We start from the raw sequence: 22,735 nt of genomic DNA, 5'->3' as shown, positions 1-22,735 counted from the left end.
AATAACAGGGTGATATGGCAGGCACTGGAATCTGGAAAAACAAAACAAACTGCTAGGAGGGCTCAGTGGGTCAGACAATATTTGATGCATGGTCTCAGTACAAAATGTCAACCATTCTTTTGCCTCCCTGGATGCTGCATGACTAGCTAAGTTCCACCAGCAGTTTGAATTTTTGCAATTTTTTGCGACAGTGATAATACTTGGTTCTGTGATTGAGTAGAGTGATAGAGCATGGAGCCAAACATTTTGTTTTCTGTAAAAATCTTAATTAATTCACTGGCCTTCTCATGGCCTTTATAAGTATGTTACATTTCATCCCAATCCTATACATTAACCTGGGCACATTAAATATACCCAAATCTAATGTGCATCCCTAACTTTCTTCCAAAAGCAGTCATTCAGCATTGTAACAACACACATCAAAGTTGCTGGTGAATGCAGCAGGCCAGGCAGCATCTCTAGGAAGAGGTACAGTTGATGGTTCAGGCCGAGACCCTTTGTCGGGACTAACACATTCAGCATTGTAGCTGGTGTGATACTTAAGAGTGCTTCTTCTCTTGAACGTATGTTTATGCAATTTGTTGTTTTAAATTCTAAGTTCTCTATTTTGTCTTGCCTTTCCACTCATACATGCACTCAATTTACAGATGAGCCTCTGCTTGTAAATGTTTTTTGTGGGATTCTTGCTGGAGTAATTTCATCCTCAATAGCCAACCCTACAGATGTTTTAAAGGTACAGTGCTAATATTTTAATAATGATATGTTCTAATTAACATGTTTGGATGAATCTATCCTTTTTCTGTGAGTTGAGAAGTTTATGTGATTATTGAATGCTGGAAAGTGCTTCTGTGAAAACAATGCAAGCTACCACACACCATACTGCCTGACTCCAATCCTGTCTGTGTGGTTTGCACATTCTCCATAAAAACAGGTGCACTGGCATTGAAGTCAGCCCAGAAGAGATTCGCAGGATAACGCCAGTGATGATGCGGGATAAACTGCTAAAGAAATTAAATCTAAAATGACACGTTGGTGTAGTTAGTAGAACTGCTGCTTGATAGTGCCAGAGACTCAGGTTCAATCTAGACTTCCAGTACTGTCTGTGTAGAGTTTACATATTCTTGTCACGAGAGTGTGGACTTCCTTTGGGTGCTCGCGTCCCAAAGATGTGTGGGTTAATTGGCCCTTGTAAATTGCCCATAGTGTGTGGGTGAGTGGTAGAAAGTCAGGAGTTGCTGAGAATGTGGGAAAAGAAAATAAAATGAGATTAATGTAGATTATTGTTACTTTGTAGTTGAGGGCCATCACAGACACTTTTTGTCCTGTATATCTCTGACTCTCAGGGTCTCTTTATTCCAAAATGAACTCCCACAAGGGACCTTAATCATTGCCTTCCTGTTGATCGGCAATATCATCTCTGTATTCTAGGGCAACCCCTCTTTCAGTATCTGTCCATGGTTCTTTCAACATTATTAAGGTTTAAGTCTATGATCTAGTGAGGCTTCTTCACTAAATATATTTAAGATACAGTTAGATTTTTACATAGTGGGGGAATTAAGGGTTATGGGGAAAAGGCAGGCAGATGGAGCTGAGTTATGGACAGATCAGCCATGTTCTTATTGAATGGCTGGGCAGGCTGGATGGACTGGATGGCCTACTCCTGCTCCTATTTCTTATGTTCGTATGTATGTTGCTTTCTCCAGTTCATCTTTTTGCAAGCCAGTAAATGTTGCAGGTGAGTGGAGAGTGAGTACAATCATCCTTGTGAAAAGTTTAATATTCCGTTATTGACCTCCCGGAGCTCTTTATTGTTTATTTTATATGATTCTTTATTGTCTTGATGGAATGGTTGAAGAAGGATCTGAGCTGCATTTTACAGTTTCTTTAAGAAAGGTATCAGTTGCCCTCTATTAAAGCACAGTGACTACTGTTTAGTTCTGATAGAGCTGTGGAAGATTCCTATTATGCAACTAAAGAGATCACAATGGAGGGAGAGATTGAGAACAGGTAACTGTAAATGCTTTGTAAATAGCAATAAATTCCCTTGGTAGTTTGCCTGCACAGGGGGTGACCGTATCCCTTGAATTTAAGAATCACTTCAGTTTCCCACAAGTTCATTAAATACTTCAGACTTGATTCCACGGCATCATTATTCCTTGGCACTTCACCTCCATCTTCCCTGAAATCATAGTCATAACACTGCTCCATAGTCCTTAATGGGGACCCCTTTGGTGGTGTTGGTATTCAGTTAAAATATGCAAATTGTGTTCTCCGGACTTGGGCATGTAAAAATACTCTTGCGAAGGACTTGAGAGTTCTGCTGGTGCTTTGCTGCTGTGGTAGGTTTTCACTTATTGAAATGACTGCTAGTAGTTGCGCAGCACCTACCACATCATGACTAAGGTTTACATGCCATCTTCATTTATGGAAATTTCGAATCTGCATATGCAGATGTATCATGAAATAACAGTCATGGAATTGTATAACACAGAAGTAGGTCATTCAGCCCACGTTGTCCGTGCTGCCTGCTTTACCAACCTCCACTAATCCCATTTACTTATCGTAGCCTTCTATGCCTTCTGATTCAGTAAATTTCAAAGTCCAACCACTGCTGTAGAAAAAAAATCCCTTTCAGATCCTCTCTAAAACTCTTACATTCTAGCTCAAACCTATACCCTCTTGTCTTTGACACCTCACCATCAGGAAAACATTTTTACTATTTACCTTATCCTCCTCATTTTATTAACCTCTATCAGGTCAGCCCTCAGAGAAGACAAGCCCCGTTGATCCAGTCAGGTGAATTTCATTTGCAACCTCTCCGATGTAATCATATCCTTCCTAAAGTTTATACAATATTTCAAGTGCACCTTATCAACTTTTTATGAAGTTGAACATGATGTTTCAGCTCTTGTGCCACTGCTGATGAAGCCAAGCGTTTTTTACCATCTTATCCACTGGTGCTGATATTTTCTGAGATCTAAGAAATCCTAAATTTCACATAAGGCAGACTACTGAAATACATTGTTAAGGAATGAATGTTCTTTATAAACTAAGCTATTGCAAACAACCCCTAATTCTAATGCTCTTCGTGATTGCTGCAGCAAGTGTGAATTTTTATTTGTTTAATCTCTTTTTCAGATACGCATGCAAGCACGAAGTGAGCTTTGTCAGGGAAGTATGATTGGTAATTTCATTAATATCTACCAGCAAGAAGGTACCAGAGGCTTATGGAGAGTAAGTATTCAGTGGTCACTGTACCAGAAATGTCTTTTCAGTTGTTCATCCACTTCTCTGCTTTCCTGAAACTGATTTGTGCTAGGATAAGGTACACAGCTGCAGCTGCTCACTGCTAGTTCCAAGAAACTTGTTTCTTTTCTGAAATGGTCACTTTTGGTGCACAGAGATGAAAGTGATGTTAGGTCAATTATTGATTTTAGACATTGATAGATTTTTAAACAAAGCTTATGGGGCAAAGGTGATCTGGGTCACAGGGAACTACAAAATGGTGGAACAGGTCTGAGATGTTCAATAGCTTACATCTATAATTATGATCTACTTGGGCACAGCCTGTGTACTGGTGATGGAGGTGCTGATGAACTGATTTATTTTGTTTTAACACTTTTGCTATGGCATGGAGCTGTAAGACTGTTAGGAAGGGAGTCGATGGAGTGAGATTTTAGGAGTGTAGATTTGAGAAGTTTGTTTGTAGAGCAGTGGTGTTGTCTATAAGATGTTGAGTCTGATTGTATGTGGAGACAGTGTAACCATTAGAGGTTAGTAATGGGACTGCAGATATTTAGTGACTGCAAGCAGAGAAGGTTAGGCAGGGGTTTAGTTATATCCCCGGGCTTTGTGCACATTAGCAAAGCTTGCATGTAGACTATATATATTTTTTTTAATGTGGTAAAACTCAGAACCATTTCACAGAATACCCGACACCAATTAATGTAAAATATTATATCAGAATAATAAAATGCTATATATACTCCTATTTATATGGAAGGAGAGGAGGTTTAAGGAAAGTATTCCTGAGCTTGGGTCTCAACTGAAGAGAACTTGTTTGGGGAAAAGTACTTTGACGGATAAGATTAATGTGCATTTGAAATAACATTGATGGTCAGCTTGATTTTAGTGGGAGGGGGTGGGTCCTATCTGACAATTAGTTTGAATTTGTCAACAAAATATAAGGTTAATAAAATTGCTAGGTTCCAATGGAGACAATGGGATACTGAAACAAAAGCCTGTAAGGACCTCTGTGTCATCTGGAAGTAAGTTGTTTGCTGATGACGTAAAATCTGAAAGAGAGATTACTAAGCGATGAGCTTTCTTTCTCACATTTTCATCAAAACATGCATAAAATACATCGTTTACCTTATATCAATTCAGCAAGAGTTGTTCTTCTGGCAAGCCTGCAAGTGTCGCCAACATAGCATTCACAACCAATCAGTTGTGTTGTTGATAGTGACAAAGCTAGTTGTAGACTACAGGGTGATATCCATCAATGATAAAATGGGCAGAGCAATGTCAGGTGGAATTTAATTCTGCTAAGTGTATGCTGATGCACATTTGGAGGACTAAGAGGACTATACATGTACATGAACGATAGCACCTTGGGGAGTATTGAGGAACCCTGTACAAGTCCAAGGATCCCTGTAGGTGGCAACACGGGTAGATTAGAACATTGTAGAAGATTAATGGTATACCTGTTTACAAAATAGAAGAGCATGAGGTTATGGTAGAATTTTATGAAGTGTTGGTTAGGCCACAGCTGGAGTACTGTGTAGCATCTGGTTACCACACTTTAAGAAGGATGTGATTGTACTGGAGAGGCTGCAAAGGAGACAGACCAGAGGGTTATCTGGAATGGAGCATCTCAGTTATGAAGAGAAACTGGATAGGCTGGATTTGTTTTGTTATAAACGGATGAGGCTACGGGGACTTGATGAAAGCGTACAGCGTTTTGAGGAACATACAGTAGTATTAAGAAAACTTTCTCCATGGCAGGGATATCAAAACCTAGAGGACATAGACTTAGGGTAAGAGGCTTAAGGGTAAGAGGAGGAGTAATTGCAATTTGGAATGTACTGTCTGAGCAGGTGGTGGAGGCAGAGACTCTCACAACATTCAAGTTCATGATAGTCCAGGTTCTGATAATGGGGTTAGTTGGTGGGTTGATAACATGAACATGGTGGGCTGAAAGCCCGACTCTTTGTTGAGGCCCAGATGGGAAGGTAGCATGTGAACATGCATCAAAAATAGAGGGGAAGCCAAGCGTATAAAAGCAGCAGAAATTTTAGGCTTTGGTAACCTTGAGACAATCTAGTTCACTGAGTTCTCGTTCCAGTTGCAAGCATAGTCTGAAGGTAGGGAATGGAGATCATGGTGGACCTCAAGGGCAATGTAATGTTCTTTCTAGCCTGTGCTAAATGTCTTTCAGTTTAGAGAGAATGCAGGACTTGTGATAAGGTATAACCAAAGGTTAACCGTATATGTGAAAGCTGAGTTTTTTTTCTACTGGTAGCCAGCATCTAGTGAAATATGACAGGAGTTAGGGGAGACAAGAATATCTTTGGTCGGTATGGTGGCGCAGCTAATAAAGTTGCTGCCTCACGGGTCCGGTGATTTTAATGGCTTCTATGTGTGTGGCATTCGCATGTTCTCCCCATACCAAGTAAGATTTCCTCTGAGTTCTTTGGTCTCCTCCTAATTCCAAAAATAAGTGTGTAGGTTGGTAGTTAAATTGGTCAGTGTAAATTTCCCTCTGTTTATGGGTGAGTTGTAGAATTTAGAAAGAGTTGCAAATGTGGAGAGAATAAAATGGGTTTAGTGTGAGTTGATGGTTGATGGTCCACCAAGTCTGTACTGACTAGAGGGCCTGTTTCTGTGGTGTTACTGCTTCTTAACTACATTCTTGAAGTACTCAGGTAGTTTTAATGGGAAGGGAAGTTGTTGCAGATTAGTCACTGGCTATAATTGGCCTTGGTGAGTATCGTGAAGTTGTATAACACTGAAAAGACCCTTCGGCTCAGCATATCCATGTTGCCCATTTGTACCTGTCTGCCATCATCCCATTTACCCACATTAGATTTCTAGCTTTCTATTCCCTGGCAATTCAAGTACTTGTCTAGATGCTTCTTAAATATTGTGAAGTTAACTGCCTCTGCCACCTCTTCAGGCAGCGTATTCTATTCTTTAACTACCCTTTGTGATTCAATTTCCTTTAAACCTTCTTCATCCCACCTTAGACTAGTTTTAAAGCGCCATCCTGGAAAAAGAATTTTATTATCTACTGCCTTATCTAACTTCCTCATAATTTTATCTAACTCTATCAAGACATCCCTCTCCCTGGTTAAAGCAAACTCAGCCTATTCAATCTCACTTTACTCACTCTTCCTTCAGTTAGTCCTGACGAAGGGTCTCGGCCTGAAACGTCGACTGCGCCTCTTCCTATAGATGCTGCCTGGCCTGCTGCATTCACCAGCAACTTTGATGTGTGTTGCAATCTCACTTTATAATTGTTTTGCCCCAATGCAGGAAGCATCCTGGTGAGTCTCCTGTGCAACCTCTTCAGTGTTTGCTTACCTAACTGTTTTCCTGCTGCAAATTCTCCAGCCAAGTGAGTAGGCTGACAGATAATTAATTGGAATTCGTTGCCACAAGTACCTGTGGTACCTGTGGAGGCAAGTCTTTATGTACATTTAAGGCGGAGGTTGATAGATTCTTGATTGGTCAGGGCATGAAGGGATATGGGGGAAGGCAAGAAATTGGGGCTGAGAGGAAAATTAGATCAGCCATGATGTAATGGTGGATCAGACTTGTTGAGCCAAATGGCTTAATTCTGCTCCTGTATCTTATGGTCTTATAACAGCAAGGAAATCCAGTGAACTCCTGTTCTGCTGTTGGAGTCCTGTCGGGATGCAAAGTGGTAACTGGTGGCTAGAGTTGGACCAATGCATTTAGGGCTTTTGCATTTATTCTGTATTTAACTGCACTTATGGATAGATTACAGTAGTTCTGAAAACATTGGTAATTTCCATCAGTTTCAGCCAACTTAGTCATTATCACACTTAACTAGTAGGAGGTGACTGTTTATTGGAACAGTGACTGCACTTTAAAAGTAATTCATTAAGTGGAAAATCCTGATGTGAACACAAAAGGTGGTATACAAGCGCAAGGCTTTTTCTTTTGAAATTAGCTGATGTGGATAGAAAAGATGATAGGCATGGGATATATTAATCTAACTGCCTATTTCCTCAGGCTGGGGATAAAAACCCTGATACCTCACTTTGTCCTCTGGATGTGTTTTAGATATGAGAGAGTGAATGGAATTGCCACTGATAGTGAGTTACTGTAACTTTTACTCATTGGTAGTACTGTTATGCTGGGAAGCAAGTGCAGATCCTTGCTTAGTCCATGCTGTACTGGGAGCTTGATGCGAACTGCTGCATCTCGCTGGTCTGTCAGGAACATAACACAACCCCACAAGTCAATTGTCCACAACTTGGTGGGAAGAGATGTCTGTCAAGGCTGGGAGCAGGCACAATTGGTGCAGTTCTGAGATGTGCAGCATTGTATGTGTTCTCAGTTCAGTTCATCAACTCTGCTGCATCTGATGGAAGCTGCTGTCTTTTCCACCCTCCCCCCCCCCCACAAACCCATTCCCTTTGTTTAATTCACCACCACCCAGAGATTGCTCCGTGGTAACAGTTTCTGTGGCGATCACTATCGTATATTTGGGGTTTGATTAATAATCTTGCAGATGACATCAAAGTTGGTGGTGTTATTGAGCAGAGTAATGGCTTATGGAACTTAATCCTGACAAATGGAAGATGATGCACTTTGGAAAGGCAAGTTTTAAAAAGGGCTCTAGAGAATGTTGATGAACGGTGAATTAGGTATGTTCACAGATCTCTTTACAAAAATATTTCTGACTCCTCATCAGGAGTTTTCTGTGCAGTTCCATTTGCCATATTACATGGAGGATGTGATTGCACTGGAGACAGTATGGAGCAAATTGACCAAGTTTCCTAGATTGGAACATTTCATTTATACCATTGGATTGGCTGAGTTTGTTATCCCTGTTGCAGAGGAGGGTGAGGGTTAGCCTAATAGAGGTATATAAAATAATAAATGACATTGCTAGTGTAGATAATAAAATCTTTTTACTCATATGGGAAGTGTAAAGACAAGAGGCCGAAGCTATTCAGTGAGAGAGGGGATCTCAAGGGAATTTTTTTTACCCAGAGTGTGGAATGTGCTGTTTGAAGAGATGGTGACACAAACACAATCACAAAATTTAAGCTTCTAAACAAAAGTATTTGAACTGCCATGGCCTAATGTGGATAATTTATGTAGATAGGTACAATAGGAGGCATGGGCATGAGGAGATGAAGAGTTTCTGAGCTGTGCAACTCATACTGACTGACTGCACCAGTTGTGCCAGCTCAAGATGGTTGTCCCATGTTGGGTCTGTATGTATCAGGACTAGCCATTTGTGCTTGTCATTCCTGACTGCACCTTTAGATTTCCATTATATATTCAGGCATTGTCTCAGCAAGACAAACCGTACAACATCATCTAGATTTCACAAGATTACCAACACATTTCACATGCATAGAAACTTAATTAACTGAGCATTTAATGGCTACTTCATTTCACCCTCTGATAAATGTTTGCTTTGTTTCACCCATTGTCCTCTCCCATCTTCCCTGCCACTTTGACGTGCTTTGTTAGTTGTGTTGAAGGGTCTTTGACCTAAAATGATTAACTGGTTTCTCTTTCGACAGATGGAGTTTTCTGGCTGAGTTCTTCTGCATTTGTGTAAAACCTTTACTTGTTTGTATTATAAGCTGTGATTGCTTTTCAGATTTTTTTTTTGTGTGATATACAGGGTGTCAGCCTCACTGCCCAGCGAGCAGCCATTGTTGTGGGTGTGGAGTTACCTGTGTATGATGTTACGAAAAAATACATCATTTTGTCTGGCTTCATGGGAGATACTGTTTACACACACTTCCTGTAAGTTTCTTCAATTATTTGCATTGCTGTAGAAATTTTTAACCTCGACCAATCGTTCCAAGGTAATTTAAAGGGATGATAGGAATAGGAGATGTGGAGTAAGGGTCAAGAGAAAAGAAGTGAAGTGAAAATGGTTTCATCCACTGAACAGTATTTTTCAGAAATTTAAATGACTACGTAATGCTCCTCATTTTGGTTGCTTTGTTTAGAATTAGTGTTGCATAGCACCTCAATGCCAACTATTTTAACTAATCCCATTTGCCCACATTAAGTCTGCATCCTTCTATGCCTTGCCTATACTGTTCATGTACTTCACTAAATGACACTTGAAGGTTGTAATTGTATCCACCACCTCCTCTGGCAATGAGTTCCCAATATCAACCACATTGTGTATATGAAAACAATATACCCCTAAGTTCCCTTTTATATCTCCTCCCTCTCATCTTAAACCTATGCCCTCTTGTTTTTGATACCCCTGCCATAGGGAAAAAAAGACTTTTGACTATTTACTCCATCTATGTCTCTCATAATTTTATATACCTCTACTGGGTCAACCATCAGCACCCTGCACTCCAGGGAAAACAAGTCCACCCTATCCAATCTCACCTTATAACTGAAGTCCTCCAATCCAAGTGAATCTTCCTAGTCCCTTCTCCAGCGTAATCACATTCTTCAACTGGAACTGCGCACAAGACAACGCAAATTGAAATTACCTGGAAAATATATCTTTTGGAGATTTGTTCATTAAAGGAATCTCTGAATTGCATTGAATAACCTATTCTAACAAGTGCTCTGTCAGGAGTAGTTGCTTAATTTCATTCCATGTTACTCAAATAGATCATCATCCAGGTTGATACAGCTGAGTCTTGGGAAAAGGTTAGCAAACCCAGCAAAAGTTCAGAAGCAATCCTGTCTTTTTGTTGGATTTGGTGTTTGGGAACTTTAATCAAGCCAGATTGCAAGGAGAACCAAGTACTACTTGAAAGTAACAATGCTCCCAAATGTTGTACAAGTCCAAAAACTGATGCTGATGAACTTCCATGAAATTTCCCCTAAAATAGTGCACTATTTATCTAGAAAGTGCTTTAGAACACTTCATTTTCAGCTAGATGCAACAAGTTTAAAGCCTCCTGAGAAGTCTGTCATGTTTTTAACCTATAAGCTTCCAAAATCAACTAATGAGGAAGAGTCACTGCTGTTTATGTGTAGACATGATAATCTGATACAAGCCTGGATAAAATGGTGGAAGTTACCAGAACTGGCAACATTGGGGCCTATATGTAGTCTCTGAACATTCTTCCGTTGCCCGATTCCATACTATCTATATATCCTAACCAATCTTCCATTGATTGCTGACTGAAGCCATTAAACATAACACAGATGAATTTTGAATCCAACACTGCTGCTTAATTAACACTCCAGTAAACCATTTGTATCAGTTTATTTTGAGAGTACTGCTTCTATAATCCACTTGAATAGTTATATGCACCAAAGATTTGTCGCTAGTATTGTCTTGTGACCTAAATCTTGGAGCCTATTCAATCTCTCATCATAGCTGAAATGCTCCATCCCAGGCAATATAATAGTGAATCTCTTCTGTACCCTCTTTAGTCCATTTGCATTCTTCCCATGATCTGAAGACCAGAACTGCAGAGTTTTTCAACACTGCTCTAGCTAGTGTTTTATATAGTTGTACCATTGCCGTTCTGCTTTTATATTGTATGCTCTGGCTAATGAAGACAACTTTCCCTCAAGTCTTCACTACTTTATCTGCCTGCTTTCAGGAATCCTTGGACATGTACACCAATGTGCTCTGTTCCTGAGTAATTCCCTGGATCCTGGCATTCATTATCTATGTCCTCACCCTTTTAATCCTCCCGAAGGTTTTTCTATCCTGTTCCGTTTTAATAAATAGTAGTAGGATAGTGAAGAATACTGTTCATGGAAATGCAGCCTTGGGAGGAAAAAAAAGTCTCGTCTCTCTTGTCCAGCCTTACTGTACTAAGTTAATTTTGCATAACTAAAGAATGGGAAGTTATCAGAATAAACTGCCCAAGAATAGGCCTCTTGCAACAATGAGAGTGTAAACCTGGTCCTCAATGGTTGAAGGGTTGTAACACCTGGGAGCATTGTTGACTGAGCAAAGAGATTGGCTAAACTGGAACAAGGGGTAGCAGGCAGCTACATTAGTTGGTAGGACTGGACCAGAATGGTTCTATAAGCATTTGTGTTGGATCAACAATTATTTACCTTATCCAAAAACTACTGGGATAATAGTGTAGAATGCCATGCATTAAGGAGTCGTGCAGCCCAGAATCACGTCTTCATCCTCGCATATCCTTGTTGCCTATTGTACTTATCCACACGATTCCCATGTACTCTTATTAGGTCTGTAGCTTTCTGTACCTTGGTAATCAATGCCCTTTTGAGATGCTTCTGAAATATTGTATCTGTCTCTACCACTCCTTCAGGCAGCACATTTTAGCCTCCAATGTTGACTGTATGGGAAAGATCCAATGGATCAAGAAACTCCAAGGTCTTATCACTATATCTAGATTGTCCAGAGAGAGCCATGTCTCTGTGAAGCACAAAATGTGGCAATCCCTCATTTGCTTCTGTTACATCAATCTTGCTCTTAGGTCCTCAATCTTATTCTCCAGAGAATGTACATTTGCTAACAAGATGAAGTAGTTGAATCACCCATTCATTAGAAGGCTTTGGGTAAATGGGATTGATAGGTAGATGGATATGCTGGGCTAAGGGGCCTGTTTTTGAGCCGTGTGACTTGGACTTTTGCCTCCAGTTGTGAATTTGGGTGCCAGAGTAGCAATGTTCCCTCTAATTTGTAATGACCAGAGTGTGCAAAAATCTTGTCTGTATAATTTTTTGCCCAGTGACAACATGTGCGCACTGAATTCTATATTTAGACATATTTAACAGCTAGCAAAACACTGTCAATAAGAAATTTGATGATCTCTGGGTTTGATCATTTTGCTCTCGCTCATCTGCTCAAAACATATGCAACAGGTTTGTAGCGGGTAATGAAGGATTTTCTCACTTTTGCATGTGATTTGCTTGCTAAATGATGCTTTTAAAAAAATCAAGTTTCCAAATATCACTCCACTTCTTCCCACTTGCAAATTCTCCAGCAACTTATGCATCATGACGGTACACACAGGTAACACCAGTTTCTGTATTTTACATAAATATTTCTCGTAGCTGCATGTTCCTGACCTCAGGAGCCTTCAGTTTAGCTGTTTCTACTGTATAAGCCGTTCCGCTTTAAATGAACTAGCAGTTCTTTTGCGTTTCACGCCGCTTGCTTCTTTGGAATTCACATAATTTCTTCAGTAAAAACAGTATAAATAAGCCAGTTCTAAAACCTACAGACAAAACATTGCAAACTCCACGTTGTTAACACCGTCCGCATCAGAAACCTGAAAAGGAAATGTGGTTGTGTATGATCATGAGATATACTTAACATGGCAAGAGGTGGAGGCTGACAGCCTTTTGTGCACATTTTAAATAACTTTTTGCGCTAACAAGAAAAGATGTGTGCACACGCACATCAGAGGGAACATTGCACAGTAGCGTTGCAATTAGTGCAATGCTGTTACAGCTTAAGAGTTCAGAGTTCAATTCCCACATCCTCTGTAAGCAAGTTTGTACGTTGCTTCTTGTGTGTGCATGTGTTTTCTCTGGGTACTCCGGTTTCCTCCCACAGTCCGAAGACATACTGGTTACTTGATTAATTGGTCATTGTAATTTATCCCTCGAGTAGACCTAGGGTTAAATAGGTAGGTTGCTGAGCAGTGCAGCTTGAAGGGCCTGAGGGGTCTATTCCACGCTGTATCTCTGAATAAAATAAAATGAATACATTTTAATATATGGGTTATTCTTCAAAAAAAGTGGAATTGCCAGTCAGCCACTACTTAATTGAGTGGTAGAGGAGACTCAAGGACCTAAGTACTTCATACCTTTCCAATGTTCCTATTTGTTGCTCTTCCAGCTCGAGCTTCACCTGTGGGTTGGCTGGTGCCTTGGCCTCCAATCCTGTCGATGTGGTGCGGACTCGTATGATGAACCAGAAAGTGGACTTGGGGAATCGTGTTGCTTACAAGGGGACCCTCGATGGTCTCCTGCAGGTAAGTCTAAACAGGGAGTGTTAACAGAAACTTTGCACTTGTTACTATAAGGTAGAGACAGTTGTATTGATGTGTACTAACAAGGCACTTGTGCAGATAAACATTCCAGTGGTCATTTATATATAACAGCCCCTCTACTGACCATTTGTGTCCAAGCTTACCACTTCTCCCTCATTACTAAGGTGATTTACTTCAGAAAAAAAACGCTGCACATTTGGAGCCAATACTCATTTAAATTTCTCCTGAATGACTTCAGCTGCTGATCTGGATTTGTACCAGTTACATGAGCCGCTTCTGACCTGTTAAACAAGATAGTGACATGTGTTCTCATGATGGGCAGTACCTGCAGCATCAATATCCCATAAAATTGTACCTTAGAGACGTGATCATTTTAAATAGTCGAGGATAATTTCTACCGTGATAAACAGGATTTTGTGAGGTGGCAAGGCATTAGCTATGAGCCTATACTACAGGATTTGTAATGAAGAGGGAGATTAAAAATATGAATTTAGGACAAATTCAGATTGATTCGCGCAGAGATATAGCTAATAGAGTTGCTGCCTCAGCCAGCATCAGATGCTGTCTACGTGGAGTTTGCATGCGAGCTTCCTCTGGGTGCTTTGATTTCTTCTTGTATTCCAAAGCTATATGGAATGAGGGAAGGTTAATTAATCACTGTATATTGTCTTTAGTGTGTAGGTGAGTGGTAGAATCTGGGGAGAGCTGAGAGGAATGAAAAGAAAATGGTATCAGTGTAAATCGGTGCTGATGGCTTAGATTCAGTTGGCCATAGGACCCATCTTCATGCTGTATCTCTCTGACTCAGAGAGAATTACTCAGTTTGAGCATTCATTTAGCCTGTAGGATGAGGGAGGAAACCAGTAAAGATATCTCAGTGAAAAAATTTATTATAGTATATAGTGGGGAGCAATGGGAAAGAAGGGCAGTGTTTAAGGATTTCTTTTTTAATGCATTCTTAGATCTGCAAAACTGAAGGTTTCTTCGCTTTGTACAAAGGATTCTGGCCAAACTGGTTACGGCTTGGGCCTTGGAATATCATTGTATCCTTTTCCTTTGTTTCTTGTTCTGTGTGCTAGTAATTTTTTTTGTAAATGTGCAGAATATTCCTTCAGTCATTACAGAAGGAACTATTAGAAAGTTGGAAGACAAGCTGCCACCATTTTCATTCAGTGTCATCTCTACGATCTGTTTGTCTGACAAAATGAGCTTTTGGAGAGCAAGTGTGTGTGAGTGTCAGATAAATCTTCAGTTTATATTTATACCGGATAGCTGAGTAAATATTTGCTAATATGACCATAATGAAGTCAGTAGTTCTCTACACAATTCATCCAGTTATCTCCTTCCCTAGCAAGTGTTGGGGGGGGGGCGGCGGGGTGGTGGGGAGTGATAAGTGATATGGGTTGATGTGTTTCAGCCTCTTCCAGTAAGGGTAATGTTAAAGTGAACTATTCTCTTTTCCATTGGAATCAGCAGATTTACCAACATGAAATTGGTTAAATCTGATTGCTACAGGATTTCCTCTATATTTTCCATTAGTTTTTAGGAGGAATTTTTCCGAAAGGCCCTGTAGCGTCTTCCTGTGCCTGGTGTTACTGACGTGCAGGCAAGTGCTAACGTGGTACAAATGATGAAACAAATACAGAAAAGGTGGAAATACTCAGCCACTCAGGCAGTATCAGAAGAGGGAAACAGAGTTAGTTGCAGTTCAAGCAACACACACCAAAGTTGCTGGTGAACGCAGCAGGCCAGACAGCACGTTTTGGGCCAAGATCCTTCGTCAGGACTAACTGAAGGAAGAGCTAGTAAGAGATTTGAGAGTGGGAGGGGGAGATCCAAAATGATAGAAGAAGACAGGAGGGGGAGGGATAGAGCCAAGAGCTGGACAGTTGATTGGCAAAAGGGATATGAGAGGATCCTGGGACAGGAGGTCCAGGGAGAAAGAAAGGGGGGGGGAAATACCCAGAGGATGGGCAAGGAGTATAGTCAGAGGGACAGAGGGAGAAAAAGGAGAGAGAGAGAGAAAGAATGTGTGTATATAAATAAATAAATGGATGGGGTACGGGGGGAGGTGGGGCATTAGCAGAAGTTAGAGAAGTCAGTGTTCATGCCATCAAGTTGGAGGCTACCCAGACAGAATATAAGGTGTTGTTCCTCCAACCTGAGTGTGGCTTCATCTTTACAGTAGAGGAGGCCGTGGATAGACATGTCAGAATGGGAATGGGATGTGGAATTAAAATGTGTGGCCACTGGGAGATTCTGCTTTCTCTGGCGGACAGAGCGTAGGTGTTCAGCAAAGCAGTCTCCCAGTCTGCGTCGGGTCTCGCCAATATATAGAAGGCCACATTGGGAGCACCGGATGCAGTATATCACCCCAGCTGACTCACAGGTGAAGTGTCGCCTCACCTGGAAGGACTGTCTGGGGCCCTGAATGGTGGTAAGGGAGGAAGTGTAAGGGCATGTGTAGCACTTGTTCCACTTACAAGGATAAGTGCCAGGAGGGAGATCAGTGGGGAGGGATGGGGGGGTCGAATGGACAAGGGAGTCGCGTAGGGAGCGATCCCTGTGGAAAGCAGAGGGGGGGAGGGAAAGATGTGCTTAGTGGTGGGATCCCGTTGGAGGTGGTGGAAGTTAGGGAGAATAATATGTTGGACCCGGAGGCTGGTGGGGTGGTAGGTGAGGACCAGGGGAACCCTACTTCCCGTCACCCCACTAGGAATAGGGTTCTGTATTTATTATTACTTATTTTTTAGAGCTTAAAAGAATAAACGTTGACCTCATTCAAACATATAAGGTACCAAGGGAACTTGACAGGGTAGATTTGGAGCTGGTCTCACTAGTGCGAGAGTCGCAAGCAAAAGGATTACAAGATGGGGGCTGGTCATTTTAAACTGTAGTGCATAGAAATTTCTTATCTCAAAAAATTGCTGGAATTTTCTTGGGTTCCTATTTCAGGTTTTCAGAGTCTCAAGACTAAGTATGGGAAAGTTTTCTACTTGCATTAACAAATTGAGCTGCATTATTGAACTTAACTGTTTCTTTCAGTTCTTCATTACATATGAGCAACTCCGGAAACTCCCCATCTAAGTTATATCCTAAAAACTATTTGAAGCTTGTGCTGCTGCCTGGCATTTGTTTGTTGAAGGAAGGCAGCCTTCATGCCATTGCCTTTTCTTCCACCCTCGCCTCAGGTTTATGCATGAATGTTGCTGCATTCGAGTTTAATGACATTATGTGGAAAGAAGATCTGTGCACAGGACAGATTCTCAGTCTCTGAAAATTTGGAAGGATAGAAGACTTCTCCGTCCAGTTGAAAGCAGCTCATCAGAGGCAGCCGTGGGCACGGGCCTGCTCCCGATGCATACAGACCCATTTGTGCCATAGCACACGGAGATTTCGATGTGTACAAAGATTATACATCAGCTGGGCATGCAAATGTACACAGAGACAGTGTGCAGTTTGTGGAAAGAGTTGTGGAGGTTAAGGATAAAACTTGGGTTTAGCTTATCTTTGTGGTATCACTTTAATTTGGATTTGGTAAGTGTCTTAAATCCTAAATTAGAAAACGGGACCCTTTCTAACCATGAAGCAATAGGTTGATAAAGCAGTTTTTTCTAAAGCTCGATCTTCAAGTTGGAGAGTTACATAGAGCAAAGGCAGGATTGCTAGGTTTTGCACAACCTGATGTAAAGAAGTGGCTAAGTCAGTCAGTAAATAGGTATTTATAGCTCCTTGTCTTTGTGCCTTGGATCTGTTTTAAGGCTTCATAGAAAGTGAGACCAAACTATTTGTAAAGAAAAGCTGTATGGAAACCTGTGCATTGAAGAAAGTTTCTAAATAACGGCCTAATACAACCTTTATTTCTATGGTGCTTTCCAGAATTTCAAATTAAGATTCCTTAAAAAAGAATTGATTATCCACCCAGATTAAACCAATATTTTAAGTTGCTTGTTCCATGTTCCTTGAGATTTGTTCTTGGGGTTTGCCATTCCAGTTTGCCGCTGTAGTTAAATGTGATGACTTGTTTTGATTTTGCAGTTTGTGCTTCTCCCCTTTTATAATGATATAGTTCTGGAGGAACCTGTAATTCTTCAAATGAGAAGGGGGCAACAGTCCACAGATAGAAGTATTTTCAGTAGTATGGTAGTTATTTTTCCTCCCTCTTTACCAGATGAAAGGTGTCCCAGTCCTAGAATCCATGTTGATATTGAAGTATGATTATAACTGAGTCATGACAAGCTTTATGTGATCACCCATTGCTTGAACTTGATAATGGAAGGTCGAGAGATTTCTTTGGTAAATATCTCCAGCTGCTCCTATTAGGGTTTCACCAAGTCCGTATTCAGCGAATCACACTTTGCAATTTCTACCGACTGCAACATGATCCTGCCATAGAATATATCTTTCTCTCCTCCTCTTTCAGTATTTCATGGAAACCATTCTCTTCATGAATACCCAGTGTAATGTTCTGTCCCCAACGACTGCTCTCTGTCCTATTACATCTTCCAATGCAACCAGAAGAGATGTAATACTTGGCCATGTACTTTGTTCCTTCCTACCATCTAGAGGCTCAAACCATCCCTCCAGGTGAAGCAGTGATTCTGTTGCATTTCTTCCAATCTAGTACACTGCATCTGGTGAACACAATGTGGTTTCCTCTGCACTGGAGGAACCAAAAATGCCAGTGTTCAGTCCATAGCGGTGACCCTGAACTTCCTGTTCCATGCCACTTTAACTCCAAATCCCGCTCCCATTCTGACCTGCCTGCCTGCCTGTATCTTCTTTCACTGCCATATGAGGTCAATGTAAACTTGAGGAACAATACCTTACCTATAGGCGCTTTGCAGTTTTCTAGAATGGATATCTAACTTGTGTCTCATCATTTCCAGTTATTGCTGATGTCCATGTCTCACCCTGTTTCTATAGATAGGCTCCATACCAATCAGTACTCTTGCTCCTTATCACCTGATCTAACTGAACCCATCCCCATCTAGTCTTTTGTCTTCTGCCTCATTTCTCCGCCAAGCTTTGCTTGAAAACTAACACCTCATCTCTCCCACAGTTCTGAGGAAGGCTCTCTGGCCTGAAACGTTAACTGTTTTTCTCTCCTCAGATGCTGTTTCATTTGCCTGTGTTTTTGTTTCAAGTTTCTGTGGGTCTGTCAAGCTGCCTTTTGCCAGTGCCTGAAATATCAGCGTAACAAAAAAATTTCAATCGTTAATTGATTATTATTACTGTGTATGGAAGATGATTCTCCACTTCTACCTTGTCAGATTTTTTTTCCTAGCTTGTAAGCTTTAGACTTTGCTTGCATTTTTTAATATGTATTTTATCAAGGGATGTGGGCTTTGCAAGCTGAGCCACTGTTCACTGAGTTTAATGCTTCCAGGCCACTCGAAAGAGTTACCATGTCACTTTGTCCATTCTTTGTATTCTTAACTGTTCAATTTCCACCACTCAATCTTCTAAGTTCTACAGAGTACAACTCAAGCTGGTATCTTGGAATTTGTAAGCTTTATCATTGTGACATATTGGCATCATAATCCCTTATAGACCAAATCGTCTTCCAGTTTTGTTTTTCATTACCTATTTAATTCATGTTTTTTTAAGGCAGCTACAGTTCTGTTCCTTTGACTGGTAAAATTGGGTAGCCCATTAAAGTTTTCATTGAACATCTTCTAACTTTTTTTTTTGTTTTATTCTTTAAAGGATTTTCCCAAGTTACTCTGACAATCTTTGTTCCATCATTTTCAGAATCTTAGCTACTTGGCACTTCCTGTTTTTGTTTTGCAATTAATTTTATTACAATATGATTACAGTTATACGCAGTGTTGTACATTGTTGGACAGTTATATAAATTGAGTTTGGTTTTGAAGCTACATTTAGATAACCCTCTTGTAAGTATGAGACGTCAAGTCATTAAAAATGTATAAACCTGTGAGTTACTGAACTGAAATCTGTCCTAGTAGTCACTGGACAATTTCACTGTTGCACTGGTTGGGTCTGCCCAAGGGCACTGCAAAACTTTCATAGGAGCAGTCTGTTTTGTAGATCACAACCTACTGCCCTTTTCATTTAGTGTTGCAGCTTTATTAAGAGTGAACAGTATGATGGGAGTAAGAGTAAATTCTTGTCCCAGTAGAGAGTAAGTTAAATAGATTTTTTTTAAATTACAACCAGCAAATCTTTTGCAGCACCTGTTGCATGTTGCACTGGACATGTGCTGGTCAGGTTTCATGCAGCAAGGACTATACAACTGTCTTGTTATGGAACAGATTTGTAAATGTACTGGTGACTGTCTAATCACTGTTTATGATATTGTACATTGTTGTTTATATGAAGATTGTGGGGATTGAATATGCAATTGGATTTGCTCAGTTCACTCTGCATAACTTGATGTTGTGTAATAATGTAAAAATAATGAACGCACAATGCTCCCCATGTCAATTGATCACCTTTGACTCATTCTGTTTAAAACTGCATGAGATTTATTTGTATTCTTAGTTTGACTTGATTGTGTCACAAAACTATGTTTCCAGATCCTAATTTCCCACACAGTGTGGAACTAATTCTCTTCCTGTCACTAACTGAAGTATTTTGAGGAGGAAAAGATGGCACAGTAGAGGACTCTATTTACTCTAAGGCATTTGATAAGGCCATGCTTGGTAGATGGTCCAGAAGGTAAAGACACACAAGGTCCAAGGCAAACTCCCTATTTGGGTCCAAAATTAGCTTGATGATAGGAGACATAGGATAGTGATTGAAGGATGGTTTTCCATTTAGAAATATGACCTGCAGTGCGCTGCAGAGATTGGTACTGGGATCTTTGTTGATAAGTGAATGAGGGGGTGGGGGTGGTGGGTGATAAGTAGGTTTATGGATGGCTTGCAAGTTGGTGGTGGTTTGGATAGGAAGGAAGATTGACAGCAAAATATGATAATGAAGACACGTAGTCCTCTTTTATTGTCATTTAGTAATGCATGCATTAAGAAGTGATACATTATTTCCTCTGGTGTGATATCACAAAACACAGGACAGACCAAGACTGAAAAAACTGACAAAACCACATAACTATAACATATAGTTACAACAGTGCAACAATACCATAACTTGATGAAGAAGTCCATGAGCACAGTAACGTTCAAAATTTCTCAAATGTCCCACATCTCACACAGACGGGAGGAGGAAGAAAAACTCTCCCTGCCATGCCGACCACAATCAGACTCTGAGTCATCCGAAAACTTCGAGCTCTGATCAGCTCTCCGACACCGAGTACGGAGCGCCATCTCTGTCCGAACGATTCACCCTCCTTCTCGGTCGCCAAAAGCAGGCAAGGCTGGGGATTTTGAGGCCTACCCTCTGAAAGATTCCCGACCACACAGTAACAACAGCAGCAAACGGGCGTTTCAGAAATTTCTCCAGATGTTCCTCTGTGCTTTCACGTCCATTCTCCATCAAATCAAAATTGTCCACGGCCCCTATTTAACAGATACGATATCATTTTTCACTGGAGGGCTGCGCACACGCAGGCATGCTGCCATCTTCTCCTCCCGCCAAATAGAGATCTGTTGGAAAGTTGGGTAGAGCATTTAAATTTCAACTATCACAAGCTGATGTGTTTTATATCAAATAGAGGTAGGACATGTTAAGCAGTTTGTAGTAAGGAACACTGATGAACAAAGGGACTGTGGGGTTCAAGTCCATAGTCGCCTGAAAGCAGTGGCACAGGTAGATATTGTGGTGAAGAGGCACATATGGCAATCTTGACTTCTTAGGTTGGGCCCTAGAACGTAAACGTCAGGACATTATATTGCAACTTTACCAAACACTGGCTAGGCTGCACTTGGAGGGTTGTGTGCAGTTCTGATCCTCCATAAGGATATTACTGCACTAGACAGAGTGCAGAAAATAGTCACCAGGATGTTAACATATGGAGAGAAGAAACTGGACTGGCTGGGCGTGCTTTACCTGCAGAGGAGGAAGCTGAAGGGTCACCTGATAGAGGTGTATTTGATTATGAGAGGCATAAATAAGATAAATAGACAAAATCACCTTCTCATAGTAGAGGTATCAAAATTAAGAGGTCATTAGTTTACAGTGAATAGAAGGAATTTGAAAGTTTCTACACAGTGGTTGTTATGTAGAACGTCCTGCCAAAGGAAGTGGTGCAGTCAAGTCCAATCACTGTTTAAGAGGCACTTGGACAGGCGTAAATAGACAAGGCATGGAAGGATACAGTATGGGATTAGACTGAATGGTCAAAGTTGTCAGCGTGGACGTGGTGAGCTGATGAGCCAGTTTTTATGTCCTATACAACTCCACAGTAATGTCCTAAATCCCTTTGTGCACCTCTAGTTCTTAAGTCAGATAAAGCGATCTGATTTTCCAATACAGTCAATAATGTGATGAATAAAGCTACCACTTATTAACTCTATCAGTATTTGCTGTTCAAGCATTTCAACTCATCAATGCATTTCTGAACATTAATACATTTAAAAATAATAAACCTATTAAGATCCTAAACCAAATGAAATATTCAAGTATAGCAAGAAAGCGGACTGAAAAAAATTTGAAGTTGAATTTATCATATGCACAAGTCCATTGCAGCTGCGTCAGGCAATAACATCTTTTAAGCAGCATTCACAAGATATAATACACAATTTTTATTTTAAATACACAATTAGAGGGGGGAAAAAAGAATTTTAGTGCAAAGTAGTCATACAGTTGCTAAAATGGTGATTTGGGATATGCAGGTTGGTTTAGTGGTTGAAGAGAAGTAGCTGTTCTTGAACCTGGTGATATGGATCTTAAAGCTTTTGTACCTCCTGCCTGATGATAACTGCAAAAAGATGGCATGACCAAGATGGTGGGGAACCTTGATAAATGTTGTCTTCTTGAGGCAGTGTATCCTGCAGGTACTACAGATGATGAGGAGGGATGTGCCCATGAAGTTCTAGGAGAGTCCACTATGTGCAGTTTCTGCACTCCTACGCCATCAAATTGCCAAACCAGACCACGATGCAACCAGTCAGGATACTTCCAACGGTACATTTGTAAAAGTTTGTTGGTGTTCAATGACGAGCTGAATCTCTTAAGGAAAGTAAAGAGCTTGTGAGCTTTCATTATGATTGCATCTATATATTGGGTCCAGGAACTTAAAGCTGCTGACTCTTCACTGCTGATCCCTCAGTGTAAACCAGCACATGTTCATCCTGCTTTCCCTTCTGAAGTCAACAATCAGCTCTTCAGTTTTGCTGAATTTTGAGCCAGAGGTTGTTTTTGTAGGACTAGTTCTTTTATTGCTATTATACTGCTAATATTTCTTCATCAAGGATTTGACGATTCCACAGAAATGGTAATATTACTCCTGGGACATTGTCCATTATCAGTCCCTCTAGCTGGTTCCTAGTATTTTATCTCACCGTTAGAGGCTAGGCAGTTTGAATCAAATGTGAGATTATAAGGGGGTCTTGATAGACTCCCTCAATAAACCTAATGAAGGGTCTCAGCCTATAGCATCATCAGTTTCTTCCCTCATAGATGCTGCTTAACCCACT

At 40.7% G+C, this 22,735-nt stretch overlaps 1 protein-coding gene across 4 annotated transcripts in view; it reads left to right on the top strand.

The window, feature by feature from the left end:
- slc25a14 (solute carrier family 25 member 14) overlaps window positions 1–22,735 on the top strand; it is a 58,252-nt gene that overhangs the window by 26,750 nt on the left and 8,767 nt on the right. For 2 of the 4 annotated variants that reach the window (XR_010019511.1, XR_010019512.1), the window contains exons 4-9: window positions 648–733; window positions 3,139–3,234; window positions 8,891–9,015; window positions 13,025–13,160; window positions 14,141–14,221; window positions 16,224–16,715. Coding sequence is in view for 2 of the 4 variants with exons in the window: in XM_063060579.1 (XP_062916649.1) it covers window positions 648–733; window positions 3,139–3,234; window positions 8,891–9,015; window positions 13,025–13,160; window positions 14,141–14,221; window positions 16,224–16,265 (566 nt within the window). In the remaining 2 variants the exon portion in view is untranslated. Of the gene's footprint in view, window positions 1–647; window positions 734–3,138; window positions 3,235–8,890; window positions 9,016–13,024; window positions 13,161–14,140; window positions 14,222–16,223; window positions 22,203–22,735 lie in introns of those variants that run through there. The other 2 variants (XM_063060579.1, XM_063060580.1) reach the window with 2 other exon arrangements.

Source organism: Mobula hypostoma, chromosome 10 (genome assembly GCF_963921235.1).
Source record: "Mobula hypostoma chromosome 10, sMobHyp1.1, whole genome shotgun sequence".
In the NCBI taxonomy this organism is placed as follows: Eukaryota; Metazoa; Chordata; class Chondrichthyes; order Myliobatiformes; family Myliobatidae; genus Mobula; species Mobula hypostoma.
This window is presented reverse-complemented; position numbering and strand designations above follow the sequence as displayed.